Below are 22,260 nucleotides of genomic sequence, written 5' to 3' on the forward strand. Positions count from 1 at the left end.
GGCGATGCCAGATCCTTAACCCACTGAGCGAGGCCAGGAATCGAACCTGCAACCTCATGGTTCCTAGTTAGATTCGTTAACTACTGAGCCATGACAGGAACTCCTCTCATGCTATTACTCAAAACATGCAGCTTGCTTTTTGTAATTATTTATGTTATTATTTTATCTCCTTCTTTCTCTCTTTGCTAGAGAGGAGCAACTCTGGGTCTCATGGACTAGTGTCATCATTTCATTAAGTTGTGGGAATAGATAATTACCTGAGGGATCACATCATTTGGAGGCTTCTAGATTGTCAATTGGCTATAATCAAGACCCCCTTTCACTAGTATTTCTAACTAAACACTCCGATTGGCCAAGCCCTAGTGCAAGATCAGGCCAATGTTCCACATGGACTCCAAGAAAACTCTAATCTGTTTAGTTTTATGATTCAGATTGTGGCTGCGAGTTGTCTTTTATCAGAAGACACTGCATAATAGAGCAGATTGTGTATGTAATGTCTCCTTTTCAGAACTGGAGAAACTAAAGGATCCTGAGGTTATTTACCCAGAGTCCTCAGGCAGGTCAGGTCTGTGGTGGAGTTTTGGTGGGACTAACTTTAACTGACTCTCCAGGAACCCAGTCTAGGACCCTGGACAATCCTGTGGTGTAAGTTGTTGACTGACCAGAAAATTCCAGAACACTCTTCCCCTATAGTTTTACCTTGACACAAAATAAAATAATGACATCATGTTGGGAACACAGGACTTCTCTATTTGTATTTTTAGAACTTGTTAGATTTTTCCAAGGGTGGACTTTGTCAGTCCTCCTGTTCAGGAAAAATCATTGTGCAGAACTTGTACTATTTTTATTTTCAACTGATGTAACAACTGTGTTGGTTCTAGAATCTAAAGAACAAAGTGGTAGGCTAGCTTTAGTGGAGAACCAAAAACTTTGTTCCTAGACACAAAGCCTTGATAAGAAGTCAGAAATTTGGGGACTTTTATTTTCTTATTTATTTAATTTATTTATCTTTGCTTTTGAGGGCCGCACCTGCGGCATATGGAAGTTTCCAGGCTAGGGGTTAAATTGGAGCTACAGCTGCCGGCCTACCCCACGGCCATAGCGACTCCAGATCCCAGCCGCGTTTGCAATCTACACCACAGCTCATGACAACGCTGGATCCTAACCCACTGACCGTGGCCAGGGATCGAACTTCCTCTTCATGGATACTAGTTCGGTTCGTTACTGCTGAGACACGACTGGAACTCCTGTAACTTTTAGAACCCCCCTTTTCTGTCTTCAGAGCCTAAATTGACAAGTGCTCAAGAATGCATGTGCCTCTTGGAGGCAGGGGACTTACCCAAAATTAATGTCTTGTAGTAACGCTATTAGTATAAGGGTATCCTTTGCCGCGTTTTGCCGTCGTCGCATTTCTGCCGGGTAGCTTACAGGTGTGTGCCGCCTAGGAAACAGTGGCGGGAGAGGGAGGAGGGCTGATCAGGGAAGGATCCGGCTGATTAGGGAAGCAGAGCAAAGTCCACCGCCATACTCAGATGAAAGTCTGAAAGGTTAGTTCGCCTTGGTTCTGGCGAGCAGCACACAAGCCAGAATCTTGACGAACCAAGAACTCCCCCTGCTCTCCGTCAACCACGCTCAGAGAACTGGCCTGGACTAGGCGGTGGGCGAGTGGCGCGCGTCGCCCCCTTTAAGAGCCTGCTCCGCGGGACTAACGTTCGAATGGCCCCCGCGCCCCTCCTCGGTCTCCGATTGGCCGCGCGCGGCGCACGAGGGCGCGCCGACCGGCCCCGGAACGGTTGGCGGCCCTTCGCGATTGGCTATCGAGGCGCCTTTATAAGGCGCCTGGCGGCCGGGAGGCCCTCAGTTAGCGACCGGACCCGAGACTGGCTGCTGGTCTGTAGTGGGGAGGGCGCGGGAGCAAGAGAGAGTGTGTTGCCAGAGTCGTTTCTCTTCGGAGTCAGAAGAAATCGAGGGTCAACCCCAGAGGCGACGAACTTGTTGACGCCTCTCGTTTCCGTCTCAGCTTCGGAACGTGGGCTAGGGTTCACCCCCTCACCCCCGCGCCAGCCCTGGGAAAGGGGAGGCAGGATGGAGTTCAAGCTGGAGGCTCACCGCATCGTCAGCATCTCCCTGGGCAAGATCTACAACTCGCGGGTCCAGCGCGGCGGCATCAAGCTGCACAAGAACCTGCTGGTCTCGCTGGTGCTCCGCAGTGCCCGCCAGGTCTACCTGAGCGACCCGTGCCCCGGCCTCTACCTGACCGGCCACCCCGGGGTCCCGGCGCCGCCGCAGCAGCCCGGGGAGCCGGCAGCCGGGCCACCCGCGGGCTGGGGGGAGCCGCCCCCGCCGGCTGCCCGAGCCGCCTGGCCAGAGCCTGAGCCGCAGCCGGAGCGCCCTGCCGTCCCAGAAGTGCCACGGGCGGATGACGCGGAGCCCGCTGCCACGGAGCCGGGCGCCGGGGACACTCTTCAGGGCCGAGAGGCGGAGGCGGCGGAAGCTGCCTGGCGCCGCGTGGAGGGACCGCGAGACACAGCGGTCGTAGGGGCCGGGGGCCCTGCTGGAGCCTCGGACGTCTTCCCCGCGGGGCCCCGGGCAGCACGCCACCCCTGCGGCTGTCCCCCGGGGGACGAGGACACGCCGAGCGCTAACCCCCGCGTGGACGGCTGCCGCGCGCCGCGTCCGGCCGGGGACGAGCCTCCCGCGCCTCCCCCCCTCTGCCCCAGGAAGCGCGGCGCGGCGGGGGTGGGCGGCGGCCCGGCGGGCTGCCCGGTGCCCGGCTCGACCCCGCTCAAGAAACCCCGCCGGAACTTAGAGGAACAGGCGGGCGGGGCGGCCGCGGAGGAGGAAGAGGAGGCGGAGGAGATGGAGACCGGTAACGTGGCCAACCTCATTAGCATCTTCGGTTCCAGCTTCTCAGGACTCTTACGGAAAAGCCCCGGGGGCGGCCGGGAGGAAGCGGAGGGAGAGGAGAGCGGTCCGGAAACCGCCGAGCCCGGGCAGATCTGCTGCGATAAGCCGGTGCTGAGAGACATTAACCCTTGGAGCACTGCCATCGTAGCCTTCTGAGCCCCCGGGGTCTCCGTCCGGGAAGGAGGTTGAGCAGCGGGCGTCCCGACGAGAGGGCTGGGCCCCTCCCGGCTGCGAGGACGCCCCCGAGACGGTCGGCGCCGAGCGCGAGGGGGAAATCGGGTGCCGCCGGGCGGCACAGACTGCCCTTGAGCTTGGCGGCCGGCTGGGCCGTGCCTCCCGGGTCTGCTTTTGAGACTCGGGAGTACGGGGCTTATTGGAAGAGGACGATCGTGGACTTTTGTGTCTGTGTATGTCACTTTGTCTTGTTGAGTTGAGACTATTTTGTCCCCCCCGAATGCCACACGCCTTCCCCGGGGCGTAGGGGACTGGGGGCAGACAGGGACTTTCCTCTGCCCGCAGCGCGGAGAAGGAAGCGGCTCAAAAGGCCGGGCCCCGGGGAGTTCCCCGTTCGTTCTCGGGGGAGGAAGGGACTTTACACACACCCTTCACATGAAAGCTAGCACCGCACCGGGGCCAGGAGTGGCGTTTCCTCACAGGATTTCCTACGACTTGGAGGGATTTCGTCTGGAGTAGAAACGTGTATTATTTCTCTCCCTCCCCACCTTGCTCTCTGAAGAAGCGTTTATACCCTGTGATTACTCTGGAAAAGGGGAATGTTAGCGGCCCTTGTCTTCCCCACAGGGGGAAAAAAAGCCTGATGCACTTCACAGAAGAGATCAAGCTTGGAAATATGGAGCTTATAGAGAAAAGATTTATTTTGTAAAATCTCTAGATCAGAACTACTACACAGTGCTTTTAAAAAGTGTTTAAGGAAACAAAGTTTACAGACAAGCCCTAAGTGGAAAGACGTTATGGTTTTGTAGATAGTGACTCCAGTCTTTGTTGTATAAAGGTTGGGGGAGCTGACAAGGTTTTTGTACAGTATTTTCTCCTTCGTTGTATTGATTTTTGTATAAAAATGTAACTTTACGTGTCTAACACGTATTAAATATTTTGAAGCAACTTCACTGTCTCCTTGTCTGGAATCACCTGTCTGGTTTGGGAGGGATGTGGGCGGAGGGGAATTGTGCTCCGGCTGGAAAATTGAAGGTGTGGTTCTTAATACCAGTCGTGGACAGACTGGGGACCTTGTTTGTTGACTTCTTAAGTATCAGAAGCAACACGTTTAAGATTTCTCCCCTACATCAAAGGACTGCTGTTAGATACTAATGTCAGTGGGCTGCCAGTTTCTTGAAACCTGCCACTGCACCTGCCTTTTCTAAAGTCAGGGGATTTGATTTTTTACAGCCCAATCTGACAGTGTCTAATATTAAATTAACCTAAGTGCCAACCTGTGAAGCCCTTCCCATCCACAAAAATGTTTCTCATTAATACTCTGTTTCCTGTTATACAACATGGGTCATCTTTTGCTACAGAAAAAACCTGATGTGAGGGAAGCTGAGGAGACTGACTTGCCCAGCTGGTCATGTCTACTCTCTGCATTCCAGTGGATGTCAGGATGGAATTGTCAATGCTTGAAAAAAAAATTTTTTAATTACATCTGTAGAGAGTAAATGCATTCGTAAATGGAAATTGCTTGTGTCAAACTGGGTAAGGAAGGAGGGCTAGGCAATTTTAACTTAACAAAATCTGGTTCGCTCTTGTCACCTAATGGTGACATCAGTGTTTGGGTCATGGTAAACACTTAGGTGATGACAGCCAAGTCATCCATTGATTTTTTTTTTCTTTTTTTTACTACAGTTGCTACATTTAAGAGTTTTTTGTCTAAGGTGAAATAGACAATATTTGAATTTATATCAGAAGCAAATCAACTAGAGAATGGTGTCATAAAATATGGTTGCTAGTACTTTAAAGGATGGAATTGGTCTATAACAGCTTATGAATACATGGGAGTTTAAGAGGGGAGAAATTGAGGAAAGATTAGAGAACACTTTAAGAAAGTGTGGCTTTTGAGCAAAAGGAGAGGCCTATGGATAAGTCCTGATTATGTGAACTTTTGTCATAGCTGAGTAGGCCAGTGTTTTGATATTTTTATAAATCTGTTAGTGATCCATTAAGCCTAAGGAACTTTCTACTTTATGCTGAAGCATAAATACTATGTATAGAATTAAACATTCTGTAATCAGGGTCTTGTTAAAATTGACTAGTTTTTCTTTCAGAGATTATCTGCTTAAATTCTGTTACAGCCTCCAGAGATCCATTGAGTGCTGACAGCTTTAAACTGAAGGTGTCCAGGACCTTCATTTTGCAAACATTTCCTGTTGCTAGAAAGTAATTATTATGCCCGAACAGCTATCTCAGTACATTTTTATGTTTGAAAGAGGGTAACATTTGGTGTGTTTAAGAGAGTTATTTTGGATGAGGTGAAAATTCCCATCGATCTTTGTTTTCACATTGGGATGAACCATGGGACCATGAGTCTGCTTCATTTAGAGAGGGTACATGGACATATTTGATCGTTAGGGAACTATAGCTTTGTAGGAAATCAGAAAAGATCTTTTTTTTTGTTTGGTTTTTTGTTTGTTTTGTCACAGGGGCAGTATGTCATGGTGAGAGCTGGACTCTGAAGCCAGACTTCTTGCATCTACCACTTATTAGCTGAGGGACCCTGGATAGGTTACTTCATCTCTTTGTGCCTCAGTTTTTTCAGATATGAAATTGAGATAACTGTACCCACCTCATAAGGTTGTGATAATTAATGTCGATGCCCCTAAAGTACCTCATACATGGTAAGCACTCAATTTTAGTTGCTAATGTAGAAGTTCTGTGTATATATCAGATCCATTAGAGTCAAAGAATTATGTATATTTGTAAGAAAGGGAAGCAGAGTCTATTTTAAAATTATCCTATGCGAGAATTTTGGGTTCTTTTATTCTTGCTTTTCTCTGGGCACTTGGCAGTCCATAGAGCTTAGTCAGAACAGTTTTGCTGTTCTGTGTGTCTCACACCAACCCTGTGACTTTCCTGATTGTATCAAACAGCTCTGCTTTCAGGGAGGAGTAAGCAGGAGTGAAAACACTCAAGGAGCAAGAACTTGTTGACATACAAATGTTTTCTGTGGATGCCTAGAGAAAAAAATAGCCCACAGAGTTATTTTTAGCCTGAATTGCTTGGGCATAGAAGGTTTCTTAAGCTGTGTTAATTGATAGGTCCTGGAAAAGAGACTTCCCAGTGCCAGGATGGGGTTATCAACACACAACTAAATCAGATTCAGTGTGACTAGAAACGAACCATAGTTTTGGTACCTAACCATTTCTTTGACCACTCTAGGAGGGACTAGGATTTTGATCAAATTAACCTGAGGTCTGGTCCAGAAAGAAAAATTTTTTGACCGTCATATGAAAACCAGATGTTGAAAGTGCTTTTTGACAAGTACTCCAAGAAGATCACACGGATAGTGAATAAAGGTGGTAAGTTTTAGTACAAGACGTTTCAACTCTGTCTTTTTAAGCCTGTCTTCCTTCTCAGAAACCATGAATTATCACTGGGGAGAAGAACGAATGATGGAAAGCTGGACAGCTTGAACTGCCCCTCCAAGTAAATGGCTTTGCCCTAAGGCACCTAGTGGAGTAACAATAACTTGCATTCCTACCATTACCACTGATTGGATTTGGAGATGAGAAGTGGAAGGGGGAGTTCCCATCGTGGCGCAGTGGTTAACGAATCCGACTAGGAACCATGAGGTTGCGGGTTCGGTCCCTGCCCTTGCTCAGTGGGTTAACGATCCGGCGTTGCCGTGAGCTGTGGTGTAGGTTGCAGATGTGGCTCGGATCCCGCGTTGCTGTGGCTCTGGCGTAGGCTGGCAGCTACAGCTCCGATTAGACCCCTAGCCTGGGAACCTCCGTATGCTGAGGGAGCGGCCCAAGAAATAGCAACAACAACAGCAACAAAAGACAAAAGACAAAAAAAAAAAAAAAAAAAAAAAAAAAGAAGTGGAAGGGAATGGGCCACCAAACAGCTTTGGTAGAATGTGTCTCCGAATCAAGCTAATAGGAAATATCAGGCTCAGAATTCATAATGACAAAACTCCATCTTATCACTGGATTAGTCCGAGCGTCTTCAACTCGCTAGGCCTGACAACTCAGCTTAGAGCCTGTGAGATGAGGTCGAAAGGCTACTACCTACTGTGACATGGAGTTTGATGGACATTTATTCCCTTATACTTCTTTTTGTTAAAGTAGAGTTAGTTCAGTTCACTGAATAACCAAAGAACTTCTAATCTTTTGCCTTAAATATTTTATTCTTGTTCTATTTGTGAATTTTTTATTCTCCTAGCCCTGCTTTGATCCCAGCGGTTACCGAAAGAAGACAAGAATGAAAAGAAACGCTGATCCAACCTTCCCGTGACTATGAAAGAAGCCATTACGATTAGGTGGGGAACTCTGGTGGGGAGTGAGCTCTGCTTCCCAGGACTCCTGGCACTCTTTCCAGTAATGAGCAGTTTGTCTCTCAGCCTTTGAACCATTGTTCAGATTTAAAATGCTGCCCACTGGAAAGCCTTGGGAGGAAAAATACAGTAGAAGCAGAGGCGATGTTGGGAATCATTGTGAATTGCACTCACAGCCCTGGGAGTTTTTCAGTAACACTTCTCCAGGGCCCGCCAGGGAAGAGAATATATGAGAACACAAAGTGTGAGAGGACACACACCTAGTCGAAGGCCTCTTTTCTGCTCCAATGCCTGCCACCACTCCCCTGCCCCAGTGGGAGTGAGGGTTTTGACAATAAACTATCTCTCTGGCAATCGCTGTCTCCCAGAAGAATAGAGCCCAAAGCGTCTTTGCTGGACTGTGTCCTGGGGTTTGTCTCAGACCTTCTGGAATCCTACAAGCAGGGAGGGAGGAGCCTCTAGGGACAGGACTCGTGAAAGGGCCTCTCCGTCTCCCCTCCTCTGCTGACCAGCAGCGGCCTCCACCGCTGGAAGCTGCTCACTTCTTGGCTGTCAGCTCTGGAGAGCTGCAGGAAGAAGGGCTGGTTTCTGTCATCGCCTCCAAGCACCTTCAGCGGGCGATTCTCTTAGGGCACTGGCGTAAACTAGGCCTGTTGATATTTGTGGGTAGATTGGACTCATTTTATATCATCAAGTTTTCTGGGACCTGGTCACAAGACATCTCTATTGTCTGTGTGATAAGCCACATCCCTAGCTTTCAGGATGAGGGAGAGACTCAGCTTCCCCTTTTCTGCACATTAGGCACCAAGCGAGACCTGATCCCAGCCCTCTGCTTTCTCGCTGGGTTTTCACGACTGGGCTTCTGCCAGGCTGTCCCAGCCCAGTCATTCCCCTAGATGCCAAGGCATGGCTCCTCTGTGTTTTTTTCTGGAACTCGGGGATGTACCAAAGCCACTTGTTCCCACCCACTTATTCTTCAATTCATTGGACCTCTCGAGCCTTGCGACAAAGCAGCTGTTGGAAACTTGCTTTCTCTGAGGGAAAACATAGCCATCAGGTTCCCTCTGCTCACAGCCCTGAAGTTGTCTCCAAAGGCAGGATTTCCTCAGGCTACTCCCCACACTTGATACCTTTCCTGAATCCAGGATACCAGCCGTGGAGTTTTTCTCCAAATTGCTCCACAAGTGTTTGGTTTTTCCTTTTGAGCCAGTCATAGCATCATCCTGCTCTTTGTGGCACAAATACTTTCTTCAACGCTGTAGTTGTTTTGTCCTTCTGTCTCTGTCTGCCTGGGTCTAAGTTCCCCTTCCCTCCATCCTCTTTGGAAGGCACTCACTTTTATTGTCTGCCTGGAAAGAGTCTGAGCTACAGGGAAGAGGTGTGATTGGGCATGCTCCCACCAGCTAAGAAGGAGTAGAGTTTAGATTTCTTTCTTTTTTGGTGGGGGGGGCAAACCCATGATATATGGAGGTTCCCAGGCTAGGGGTCCAATCAGAGCTATAGCTGCTGGTCTATACCACAGAAACGCAGAATATGAGCTGCATCTGCGACCTACACCATAGCTCACAGCAACGCCAGATCCTTAACCCACTGAGCGAGGCTAGAAATGGAACCCACAACCTCATGGTTCCTAGTCGGATTCGTTTCCATTGTGCCTGGGCAGGAACTCCAGATGTCTTGACCTTGAGACGTGCAGTCTCCTGAGACTCTGCACCCCAGTGATCAAGCCACAGCTGCGATCCCTGGCCCTCCAAACCCCGTGCCTCACCAGACCTCCAACCTCCATCACAGTAGCAGAGGCTGGGTGTGGGAGTAACCATCCTGGAACAGGAGCAGCCACGGAAAACCACCTTGGCTGTGGCCAAGGAGAGGCCAAGCCAGGGGAGCCCAAACGTGGGCTATGAAGCTTCCCCTCCCCTTTGCTGAAACTGCCTGTGCCACTTTCTAGAACAGATAATGAAGCCAAAGGGCTGGTCTGATGGAGAAATCCCAATGTGCCCTTTGCCTTGCCTCCCCTCTCTGGGCTTTTATTGATTTGTAGAAGCTTTTTACAGTGAGTTACCAGAGGTGGCAGTCGGGGGTGGGTGTGGTTATAACCCGCTAGAATCCTGCAGCAGAGGTGATGGGCAGAGAGTGAGGGGGGACTGTGAAAAGACACTGCAGGGTGGGGATGGCCGCTGAGTCAAGTTCTCCAGCTCAAGGTCAGCTGTGGGCTGAGTGAGCTCGGGCAGGAGCGCCCCACCCGCTTTCTTTCCCCTGGCTTTTCTCAGGCTGCATCACAACCTCCCTTTTTCTTTAGACAATTTCCAAGTTTTATTTTTGGTTTGGAAAAGGGCGAAAGTACTAGGACATCTGCATTTATCAGCACGAGCGTTCCCTCTCCCTCTCTCTCTCTCTAACTGCGTGACCTACTTTAGAGACTGGAGTTGCTTTTATTTTTATGGCCATGGGAGAAATCCCTGAAAGCAAAGTTTCAATGTCAGCAGCTGAACTTAGAGTACAAGGGATGCTATGCCGAGGTCGTGATTACTCTATGATTTCTGTGGTTTTTCTCCTCTTCAAAATATCTCCTCTCCCTCTTCAAAATATCTTTTAAAAGGCACTCCTGGAGTTCCCCAGCGTGGCACAGCAGAAACGAATCTGACTAGGAACCATGAGGTTGCGGGTTCGATCCCTGGCTTCGCTCAGTGGGTTAAGGATCCAGCCTTGCTATGAGCTGTGGTATAGGTCGCAGATGTGGCTGGGATCTGGTGTGGCTGTGGCTGTGGCTGTGGCGTAGGCCAGCAGCTGTAGGTCCGGTTAGACCCTAGCCTGGGAACCTCCATGTGCTGCGGGTGTGGCCCTAAAAAGACAAAAAAAAAAAAAAAAAAAAAAAAAGACAAATTAAAAAAATAAAAAAAAATTAAAAAGGCACTCCTAGTCCACACTGCTGAGAGCGGCTGTAAAGATGCCGTGTGGGGGCGATTCGGCTGTGTGGGCTGGCCCAGCTGTCTGCTTCCCAACCTTTTAGTCACCTCAGCAGGAGGTGTCTGGCCTCCTTACACGCAGAGCTTTGCTGCTCCTTAAGGCTCCTGAGCTTCTCTGTGAGAGCGGAGCATCTCCTGCTTATCAGTCAGGAAAGAGGAAACATGGTCCAGAGACCGAGTGGGGGGTCGGGTGAGAGAGAACCCGAGCAGAGGCAGTGCTGGAATTCACCCTGGACTGGGATCCCTCTGAGCCAGGACTTGTGGACAAGAATCTGAAAATGTGACTCACTGCTTAGAGAGTCATTCATCTTTCCAGGTTTCTATTTATAGTAAAAAAAAAAAAAAAAAAGTATTCACTTGCCTCACAATTGTGATTTGAAGATAAATTAGTGTGTGTAAAGCAAAACCAGAAGATATAAACAGCTCAGCCCTGGGTCCCATCAATTAAGTCTTTACCGGAGGAACTCATCAATAGGGAATGAATACACAGACGCAAACCACGGGATCCTGGTCCTCAAGTCAACACAGAAAACTCCCAGGAAATCTGACCGTAGATAAGTGTGATCGAGCCCTTTGCTCCTCAAAGTATGAACAGTCCTCAGACCAGCAGCTTGGGTCATCTGGGGTTTTACCTGAAATGCAATATCGCAGGCCCCAACCTTGACCTACTGTATCTGCATTTTAACAGGATTCCCCAGGTGATCTGCATGCAAGCTTAAAAAGCAGGTGTTTCCACTGATCTCAGTGTCAAGAATGAACTTCTCAGCTGGAGGTCACTCAGCCTTAGTACCCTCAGGCCATTCTTTCCCTCACACCAGGTCTCTGGCCACGTGGGACTCTGGGTCTTTTCTTATGCTGCTCTGGAGGGGAGCAAGGCCAAGTTCAGAGCCGATCCTTAAAGCTGACCGAAAATAGAACCTCTGCAGGCAGAAGCTAAAGACCCAATGAAGGGGAAGCACGAAAGTGGGGCTGGAGTAGGAAGAGGGTGCTGTCAGCAGGAACACAGCTTGTGGAGATGCGGGCGTGGAGCCAGGCTTCTGCCCAGGGAGCTGGGGAACAGAAGTCCAGGAAAATGGGAACACTGAACTAAATATTGGTGAATTTTGAGAGAGGTTCAGGTAGAAGGTGGGAGAGAGAGCTCGATTATCAAGGGAGCACAGAGAAAGATGTGGAGGCTCTGGCTGCATCCTCTTCCCCAAGAAATTTGGCAAAAAAGGCAAAAGAATACCAGGATGGTGGCTAGAGAGGACGCTGGGTCAGCTGAAAGGGCCTGTGCCTGTCTTAACACCGAACCAATGGGCTCAGAAAGTTCTATGGAGGTGAATGGGGTTGAATATATAAACTAAGTGAGGGGCTCTTATCAGAAGGAATAAACACTTTCTTTTCCTTCTCCTGTCAAATAAAAGGAGACTGGAGACACTAATAAATCACTCCAGGGACCTTGTTAGTATCAGCCGCCCACATTCTCTTCCGAACCTTTGGCCAGCGAAGACTCTTGCTGCTTCAACGCCAGCAGATCCAGTTGGCAAGGTGACAAAATAAGAGGGGACCTCAGAGGACGAGGGAGCCCTTCCCCAAACCCTAGTGCCGCCAGCTACTAATCCAAAGACATACAGTTCTGATGCTTCATTCCCTTTATATATTAGGAGTTTAAAACATGGGAGTGCAGGCATGTGCTCTGAGGAAAGCAGGATTCGGGTTCTTGTCAGCAGAAACACACACACACACACACACACACACACACACACACACACGTCTGTCTGTTCTCATTTGCAAAGCCAGTTATGAATGAGCATGGTTTCCTGGATAAGAAATTCCCTTTTCCTTCTCCCCCCTCCCCCCCAAGCAAGTCTGACCTCATCTGTCATTCTCAGTGTTATGGAGGATTTGTCTGAGGCTGAGAACAGGTTGAGGCATGTCCAACAAAGAGGCCCCAGTGCTCAGAAGAGGGAAGGCAGCCGAGCAGTTTTAGGTCTTAAGGCAACTGATGAGAGGTTAAGGAGGTGAGAGTGGGGTGGGAGAGAAGGGTGAAGACAGGAGAGACAGATGTTTGGGATGCTTTCAAGAGAAACACAAGATTAAAAAAAAATGCAGTCAGAAAACAGGAAGGATATGAGAAGGGGGAAAAGGGAGTGAACTGAACACAGTCGTGTGTTTGATAGAACATAGCCCCGTCCAGATGGAGAAACTGCCATTAGCCCCCAGCAACATCCTCTGTACCATGGGGAAAAACACAGAAGAATGAATAGCTCTCCTTGGTGGTGGGATCATTTTGTGCTGAAGCTGGAGGAGAGAGTTACAAAGCAACCTCCGTCCTAGGCTTTCATCTCGGTTTTCTGGAAAGACAAGGCCCTAGCTTGTCAGTCTTTTCATGCTGCGACCACCAAGAGACAAACTCGACGCAGAGCTCAAAATTCCCTGAGTCTGTGGGCTTTCTGTCCTAATTAGCTGAAGCTATTTCTAAAAACAAACACATCACCTCCTCTCACAGATTCCTGTGCAGCCCTATTCCGGCTGCTACCTGCACGCAGTGCCTTCCTGACTTCGGTCTGCTTCCCCTAGTCAAGTTCCTTCTCTGGCATCAGTGTGCCACCTTGCCAGCACATCCCACTTGCTCAGGCTTCTAGCACCACCTCCGCCATGAAGCCCATTCCCACCCTCTTTCCAGTACCCACAATCACCTTCCTCATTCTTTACTTCCAGCTTTTGTTACTTCATTCTGTTCTGCCCCTTCCCTCATCCTCCCTCCCCTCAGCACTACCTACTGGGTAGCTAATGGATTACTCAGCTTACAATATCGTTTTTGTGATATTATCAGCCTCTGACTCAAGAGCCTCCAATGACTTCCCATATTCTCTACAACCTCCTCTGCCTGCTGTGCAGCCTTTCATCCAGCCGTCATTTGTTGTCTACTCTGTGCCAGGCTACTCTGTCCCAGGTCCAAGATGAGTCAGGAACTTGATGTTTAGCGGGGAGAGGGCTGGTAACTAATTCACTGTGATTCAGGCTTCATACCGTGGTGATCTGGGGATGTGGATGAGGGGTGCTTAACTCAGAATATCACGTTATTTCTGGGCTGGGTCCCCAAAGGCAAATTGGAGTTAGCCAAATAAGGAGTAAGAGGAAAAGAATTCCAGGCAGATTGAGCTGCCTGTGCAAAGGCCCTGAGGCCAGAGACCTGGTAAGTATCTGGACATCACAACATCCAAATTCCTAATGGAGCATGAGCGTGGAGTAGGAATGGCTTGATGAATTATAAAAGACTAGGGTACCATGTCAGGGGCTTTGGTTTCATCATGAAAGATGTGGGGGAGCTAAGGAGCTTTTAGGCAGGTGTGGGACCCGATCAGTTTTGCATTTAGATCCATCCCAGCTATAGTGTAGAGACAGGACCAGAAGTGGAAGAGGAAAGCCTGGAGGCAGGGGGAGGCAGGGCCAGTTAGAGGGCTGTTCAGTGATTCTGGCAAGAAATGACTGGAGATATTAGCTGCTGTGGCTCATCTCCTGAGGCACCTATTGTACATTGCCTTGTATTGTTATTTGGGTTTGTTGGTTTGTTTATATCAAAGTGTAGTTGATTTACAATGTTGTGTTAGGTTCAAGTACACAGCAAAGTGATTCAGATAAACATACACAAGCACACACACATATATATACCCATACACACACATACATATATATATATATATTCCTTTTTTCAGATTCTTTTTCATGATAGGTTATTATGTTGAGTATAATTCCCTGTGCTATACAGTAGGTCCTTGTTGGTTATCTATTTTATATGTATTTGTCGTATGTATTAATCCCAAACTAATTTATCCTCCCAGCCACCCTTTCCCCTTTGGTAACCATAAGTCTGCTTTCTGTGTCTGTGAGTCCATTGAGTACGTGTTTTTTAACTTCCTGAAATTCTTTCCTTCTCCCGTCCCCACCAGATTATAAATTCTTTGAAGATAAGTGCTGGACCTCAATCTTATCTATGTAGAGGCCTTTCAGTGCCAGGATCTGAACTGATATCAGTTGAACCAGAGAAGGTGAAAAAAATAAGTAAATAAATAACTGGGGACCAGCCTGGAAGCTAGGCAGGAGGGAGCTCCCAGCCAAAAGAAAGAAAGGAATGTGAGGCTTCTTTCACTCAGACCCCACACTTCCTGCAGCCCAGCTGGGTTTCCACTGCTATTTCTAAGAAGCAAATTCTGAGTCACCTCTTTCTTCCTAAATTCTCTTCCCCCAAAGGATAGGAAGGCTATAGGTCTTGGAGTAGGGAGGGTGCAGCACCGTCTGATTCTTTCCCCTTTTCACAATATAGACAAAGAGCAGTGACATTGACAATGGCCAAGCCAAGAAGGTAGCCAGAAGGGAACCGTTCGCCTCTCAGTCCTGGGATCTCGGTTCTGTTCAGCATGGAATATCACTTGGAAAGTGGGCAGAGGGTGCTGAAATTAGCCTTGAGAAGTTGGAGTAGGGTAGCGGGGCTGAGGGAAGGCAGATGTCTCTTAGACAGTGAGTGGAATCAATTCATTTCAGCCACTTCTCTGGTTACCCGGCTGTCTTGTAGGTAATTGCCTGTTTACTCACTTCTAGTTCTCAGAGGCTGTCGGACTCTTGCTGCTCTGGGAGTTGTGGGTTTACCGACCCCCCTTCTCCCCTTACCTTCTCCATTGTATTGAACCCACTGGGAAGGAACAAAGACCAGAGTTCAAGTTCTAATGAGGTCTCCAGTGAGGCAGAGGTGATAGTCTTCATTTGGTCCCAGGCAGAGTGATGTTGAAATCCCAGAACTAGCCTTTAAATTGGCTGTTGGCCTGGTGTGCAGAATGAGCACCCTGGGGAGGTGAGCAGACCTGAGGAACTGGGTTTCCCTGGGAGAGGGGCTGGGAGTGCAAGTAGCCCTTCTGGATTCATTTCTTCCCCAACCTACAGTCTCTCCCCCAGAGAGGGCATTTGAGTGCTGTGATTTAATAAATCCCTGAAAGAGTGGATTAAAGATGTGATAAACACAGGTATGCAACTTGTACTCATAAAGCAGAAGATAAGTGAATCCTCGTATCAGACTGTAACTAGTAAGAACTTGGACGAATGCTTCCCAAGTGGAACAGATAGGTGTTAGTCCCTTCATTAACCAAGGTCCTTTGCTGCATTTCTGTTGTGAGGGATGATCCCGTACTAATAAAGCTTCCTGCCTCTGGAAACGAGCAGCTGGGTATAAACATTGACACCTTGCTAGTAAAAGCCATGGGTATGCAATTCATACCGTCTCCTCATTAAAGCACATTATTGCTTATTCGCAAATGATTAGGGCTGTAATCAACTAACCCTTAGGAGACCCCAGCTCAAAGGATCAAAGCTATTTCACTATAGACTGTCAATATGAACCTCATTGAAGAGTTTATTGTTGCTTCTGCTTAGAGATATTAGGTCCCTTAAGGACTGCCTTGATCTCTGTTCAAGTTCAGTTCTCCCCTTTGGCCAGGACCCTGGGGAGGCAATTGGGAGTCTTTGGGCAGGAGGAGAAGGAGATGTATCTCCAAAGGCATGTGGAGCGTCTCTACCCCTTCCTTCCCTCCACCATGCTCTGCTCTCAGCAGTACTGATGGGTCCCCCCCCCCCAAAAGCCATCTTTTCCGAGGATTCCTCTGCCTGGAACGCTTTTCCCACAGACCTGCTGGGCCTGTTATCCTGGTAGATACTTCTCCTTGCTGAAATTATTCATTCACATATTTCTCTTCCTGACCAGACTGTGCCCTCCTCAACTCTAAACCCCATTCATCTTTCTAGTGCCTTAATCTAGATCAGAACCCAGCACATGGTAAGTGCATAGCCTTAGTTGACTAGATGTTGTCTGGGGAGACTCAAGCGTTGGTTTGGCCCATTCACTATCTGACTCTCAGCAAGTCACATCATCCTGAGTTTTAGCTTCTTCATTTAAAAATAAATCCTGCCAATTCCAACTCACACAGTGAATTAAAAATGAGACAACTGTGGAAGTGCTGAACCAAACGCCAGGTGGTGGAGGTGGTAGGAAGGGTGTTCAGCTCCAAGCAAGACATATTTGTCTTAGTCTGCTCGGGCTGCCATAACAAAATGCCACAGACGGGGTGACTTAAACAACAGGAATTTATTTTCTCATAGTGTTGGAGCATGGAGATCAGCGTGCCAGCATAGTTGGGTTCTAGTGAGGACTTGCAAATGACTGCCTTCTCATTGTACGCACACCTGGTGGTGGTAGTGGAGAGATTCTCTTTCCCCTCATATAAGGCCACAATGCCTATGAACTCAATTTTAATTACATCCTAAAGACGGTACCTCCAGATGTAGTCACATTGGGAATTAGAGCTTCAACATATGAATGTGCTGGTGGTTTGGGGGGGGGAGATGGACAATTCACTCTACAGTAATATTAAAGGCTATTCAGCAGCACATAGAGCCCTTCAGACCTGCCTCCATGCCCTCCAACTTGCAGATCTGGCACCCTCCTGAGTCCAAGCACCTTCTGTCTTATTCTCTGGGTTGTCAGATTGTCTTCTCTGGTCCTGTGTTAACATTTATTCTTTTATAACTCCCTGTCTCTTACTGGGGCAGCTCTTCTGGGCTTGGGTTTCTGGTGCCTAGACTTGGAGTGTGTAGTGGTTGAAGCTGTCCTATAGGCTAAGAAGTAAAAAGGAAGTCATCTGGTATTTTAATGTGAAACTGAACCAAGGATACAGGAGTGGCTCTGAAAAAACAACTGAATTTCTTCTCCCATTCAGAGGACACTTGGAAAAGGTTGTCTGTATCAAACTATGACATCTGGAGAAATAACCAATAAACTCTTGGGAAAGCATTTTGCAGCTAGAGTCTATGAATAATGACTTGTGTATCAGCTAATAGATGTCCCAGGAACTAAATAAAGCATGTGTGTGCCAAATCCTACAGCTTATGAGGAATAGTTCATACATTACCTCATTTTCACAATAATCATTTCTCAGATGAGGAAACTTAGGCCTAAATGGCCCAGCAAGTCTCACGCCCTCTGGTTGCACATCCCCAAACTCTTGACCATACCAAGGTAAGTCCACCATACTACTTCAAAGAAAACACAGGGTTCTAAGAACTAGGAAGGGAACTCTTGATGCTCCTCCACTCTAATCATGGATAAGTGAAACTCATTTGCCCCATATAACTCCTTTCTTCTGCTCTGCAATTTTATGGAATTTGAAGTGGGAAATATATGTGGAATGAGCCAACATTCTTAGAGGAAAGGCCTTTACAAAAGCAGGTTATTATTTTATTATGGTCTTTTGATTTGGGACCAAATTTCAAAGGACCTGAATACTTTGTGTATTTCCTGGAGATGCCCTGGCCACCCAGGACAACTGAAGGCACTGTCTAGTTTTAATCATATTCCTTCACTAAACATTAATTTAATTCAAAACCTTTTCTGCGTTGAACTAAATTCCAGGGGCTCTGCGCTGCCCTAGCCCACCTTCCCAAAGTGGGGGGGTAGACGCTGCCTCTGAAGAGGGATGGTGTAAATGGAACTGTCTGGTCTGCCCCATTCCTTCCTCCACTTCTTCCTTCCCCTATTTGGTGGATCAAAGTCTCCATTCTCAATTCTTTAAGGCCAGAGAGCGATCCGATCTGTGTCACAGCAGATGACAACGCCGGATCCTTAATTCACTGAGCCACCAGGGAACTCCCAAAGTCTTCAATTCTGTCCCAATCACCCTGGAAGCTGGAGACACTCTTTTGGGTATCTGCAATACTCCTTGCACACCTCGCCAACAAACAAAACGGGCGAGGTCACGCACGATGGAAATCTTCCTAGGAGTGGGGTCTGCAATCTCATCAAGGAGCAACAGGGACTTTTCAGAGTGCAGTGAACTTGGGGAGGGGCTTCCAGAACACAAGACTCAGTAGCAGGAGGGCGATTCCCCCTCCAGCCCACACTTTCGGGTTTCTTGCCCCACTCCCACCCCACCCCTCCCCACCCCACCCCCACCCCACCCCCGACCCTCGGGTAGGAGAAGGCTTTATTTTCTAGGCACCCCTTGCACCTGACTGCGCAGGCCCGGGACTCTCCGCCAAGGTCTCCTCCCATCCCCAGAGAAAGGGCTGGGTGGGGAGACCTGGGGAGGATTTTGAGGGGCCGGAGGTCAGGCGCGGCCGGGGGAGGCTCTGAGGAGACAACACGGCCAGCGCGGCGCTCCTGCAGCCTCCACCGCCGCGGAGCTTCCTCCCCTGCTCCCGCCTTTCCGGGCGGTCCGGCGACGGGGAGGGCAAGCTTCCTGCGCCAGCTCCCCTGGCGCCTGCTGCCGGGCCCGTTGGTGGCCCCGCCCGAGAGCTGGCCGGGCCGCAATGGGGCGGGTCGGGGCCTGGGACTGAGGCCGGCGCTGGGGTCTGGGCGGAGCGCGCCGCAGACTAGAGACCGGCCCCGCCCGGCAGCGCTGGGAGTCGCCCCCACCTCCCCACCGCGCGCAGCGGCCGCCGTTGCCAAGGTTACCAGAGGGGCGCCCAGGTGGGAGGGAGGCAGCCTTGGCACCCGCCCGCGGACCTGCGCCGCGGGCGGGGCGGGGCGGGGCTGGAGTCACAGCTAGTCTCCATGGGAACCGCGCAGCTATTTCCAACCCCCGGGTGGTGCCAGTGGCGCGGTGCCAGGGTGCGAGGGTATTGCAGGACAGCGGCAATCTGCTGCAGCCTGGGACTTGACAATGCGCCCCTTTTGTAGCGCGGGGCCCGTGGGCAAGAGGCCCGGGTAATCGGAGGGCCCGCCCCCAGCGCGTCAGGCCTCCTCCCGGGCGCTCTTGGGCTGGGAGCCCGGCGGCCCCGGGTGCTCCCGGCTGCACGTGCTGCCCCATCCGCCGCCCTCGCCAGACAAAGCGGGGCCCTCCCGGCCGCGTTTCCCTGGCGCCCTCCTTCGCTCGACCGACCCTTTGATTTCATACTCTCGTCTTCATCTCGCTCGACCCAGCCCTCACAGCTGTCTCCTGGAGCGCCTTCTGTTTTGTGCTTGCCACCTTAAGCTTGGCCTTCACTCCAGAGATTTGCCTTCAAAACCGACTCCGTTTGACCTTGCCCCTCCCCCACTCTGTCATCTCCTTTGCCAGCTTAATGCTTTTGTTGTGAGGGCGACTGCTCTGCCCTACCTTTTGTATTGTCCGCTGGCTCCCCTACCTAACACAACCTACTTTCTGTCCTCAGCCTTTTCAAGACTTCCCGAAACCCCCTTAACATCTCTGCCTTTTTCTCTCAGGAGACTGCGATAGCAGAGGGGAAGTCGCCAATGGCTACCTGGATCGAGTCCCCTTTGTATTTCGTTCACATCACCCTTTTTTCTTCCACCGAGACACCGCATCCTTTGGCTACCGTCGGTGGCGCGGTGGTGGGAGTGTAAGAGGAGGTCTGCTTCCGCTGCCACCATTACCTGTTTCTTGGATGGTTAAGCTTGAGTAAAGGAAACTTCTGGGAAGTGGCCAAAGACCCTTGACATGCCCCCCGCAGAGGAAACATCGCTGACGTCATCTCTGCTTGTCCACTCTGTGCTTCAGGTTACACAGCATCTGCCTCTCCCCACCTCTAGACTCCCCTCGCCCCTGTCCACGCCCCCACCCCCCTCAACAGCACATTGTTCATCCTTCTGGCACCAGCCCTAGAAGAGGAAAGGGCAGGTCCTTCTCCCCAGGAAGGAAGGTGGGGCAGAGGAGCTCCCGCAGGAAGGGAAGGGAAAGGAGGGAAGGAAGGAAGGAAGGAAGTGGCCAACAGAAGAAGGTGGAATCCGGTGGGAGGGCTTTGCATTGTTTTCACGCCTTTCTTTTTTACCTCTGCAAAGTCAAGCCCAAGGCCATCCCAGCGGCAAACTTTTGCTGCCCTCTCCCAGAATGCCTGCTGAAACTGCCTCCTTGAGTCTGAAGGGGACCAGTGGAAACTTTGGGGGACATATTTTCGGGAGGTGGGCAGAGTTCAATGTATGCTGCCGATTTTTTAAGCATGTCCATGTTTTGTGTGTCCGTTTCCTTTCGTTTCTTTTCTGTCCAACAAAATCAGCTTTTATTTTGCCTTTTTCCCCATAAACAACCCAAGGGTGGAACTAGGCCTCAGGTAAGAAAAATGTATCTAATGTTTTCTGAGGATCTTCTGCCCTCAGAAATCTGCTTACAGTCTGTAATGCTTCACATTGAATGGGGCTTTATAGTTTATAAAGATCTGCCACTTAACACGACCTCATCTCAACCACTATTTTTACCTCTTCTTGGTCTCTTTCACCACTAACTTTAAAACTCAGTCTTCCGGGGAATAAATATTCATCAATATTGCTCTCTAATATTCCTTTCACTCTTTTTCAGGCCAAGGCTCAAATTGCCTGCCCAGGAACACAGTCAAGGAAGTGCTTTGGTCTATTCTAGGCTTGTGGTCCAACACCAGAGACAGCTTCCTTGTAAACTCGAAGAGGTTGATCATGGGTCTATTATTTGCATAGTGTATCTTTGCATCTGCATTCACTTAATATCCAAATGCTTAGAAAACTGCCAGCCAGTTTTGTGGCTCTAACAAGGCAGTGTCTTGTTCTTTGAAAGCCTCCGAGTAAAAACAGTTTATATGTGCTTTGGAAGTGCTTGTCTGAAATCTAAAGTTAACCTCTGTTTGTATTCACGTCTTCTGGATTAGTTACAGTACCCTGAACACTGAGCAGAGGACAGAGGGAGTAGGGTTTTGTTTTTCTCAGTCTGGAAAAGCCCATCCTTGCTCTGTCTGTAAGCATATCCTTCTGGGAGGAAAATGTTATCAGCAATATTCCGATGACCTGGGATGGGGCTGAGGATCAGGAAGGGAGCCCAACAACCCGAGGATCGTTTTTGTGTTTCTTTTGGTGTTAAATTGCTGTCTTGTTGATGGAGGAAGGTAAGAAGGGGTGGAGACCCGGCTCGGTGGAGTTGGGAGGAGCATGGGCAGAGTCATGTGGGCTTGGCTTCCTTTCCTTCGATCTCGCTTACCCAGTGAGCTAGAGAGAATTTGCAACCACCTTCAACTAGAGAACAATCTGCAAGCCAATCTGCCCTGGGCACTGCCTCCGGGAACTTACACTCTCACAGATAACACAAGTTCTGCAAACAGATGTGTGGAGGGGTGTGGGATGCAGCAATGGGGATTTTTCTGGTAAGCAGTAGAAAGGATTTTCTCATAACTAGAGATCTCAACTGTGACAAGGGCTGGGCTTCCTTAGGTATTTATGGTCATAGATATGGACAGGGAGTCTAGGCTAGATGACCACCCATCAGAAATCCTACAGTGCATGTTCCTGGGCTGGGTGAGGGGCGAACTGATGACCCCTGTGGTTCCCTTCTAATTCTAAGAGCCCGCCATTTTCAAATATATTAGTGATCCTAGGCAGTGTGCAATGAATGGCGTGAACTTTAGAGGGATTCTCTTCACTGATTAGCTGTTGAGTGTGTACTTTGTCCTTTGGCTAGATGCTACGGCAGATCCAGGGATGTGAAGAATGGGGTTCAAGATCTTTGCAAAGGCCACTGCCACTCAGGGCAACCTGAGGCAGAAGGGTTCCAGGCCAGAGTGAGAGTCTCCGTTTACTTTTCAATCAAAGCCCAGGGGTCAGCATCCTCTTAGGCCATTGCCCTGGGATTTGTTTCTTCATGAGACACCGGATTGAAAGATTTCTAGGGCTTTTGATCTGGAGGAGAGAGGGCAGAAAAGACAACCCGTATGGATCCAGAGAGACGTGCTGAGGGAGTGAGGCCATGTCTGGCAGGGTGAAAGCCGGGTGAAGATAGAGACCCCCCCACCCCCGTCCCCACCGCCATCGGGATATGCTGGGATGGGGACAGGAATGAGAACTGGGAGGAAAATGAGGTGGAAATGAATGGGCCCCTGTAGGAAGAGGTAATG

At 49.5% G+C, this 22,260-nt stretch overlaps 2 protein-coding genes across 2 annotated transcripts; both read left to right on the top strand.

Moving 5' to 3' along the window:
* On the top strand, positions 1,860 to 4,029 carry IER5 (immediate early response 5). The gene is given in 1 exon segment (NM_001258436.1): positions 1,860 to 4,029. A coding segment is annotated over 1 exon segment (978 nt). The 5' UTR covers positions 1,860 to 2,085; the 3' UTR covers positions 3,064 to 4,029.
* On the top strand, positions 17,369 to 20,961 carry LOC102160814. Its single transcript, XM_021063969.1, has 5 exons — positions 17,369 to 17,428; positions 18,384 to 18,857; positions 19,613 to 19,907; positions 20,189 to 20,308; positions 20,703 to 20,961. Exons 1-3 carry the CDS (start codon positions 17,369 to 17,371, stop codon positions 19,751 to 19,753), a joined length of 675 nt encoding a protein of 224 aa, XP_020919628.1. The 3' UTR covers positions 19,754 to 19,907; positions 20,189 to 20,308; positions 20,703 to 20,961.

The sequence above is a fragment of the Sus scrofa genome, chromosome 9 (genome assembly GCF_000003025.6).
Source record: "Sus scrofa isolate TJ Tabasco breed Duroc chromosome 9, Sscrofa11.1, whole genome shotgun sequence".
Lineage (NCBI taxonomy): Eukaryota > Metazoa > Chordata > Mammalia > Artiodactyla > Suidae > Sus > Sus scrofa.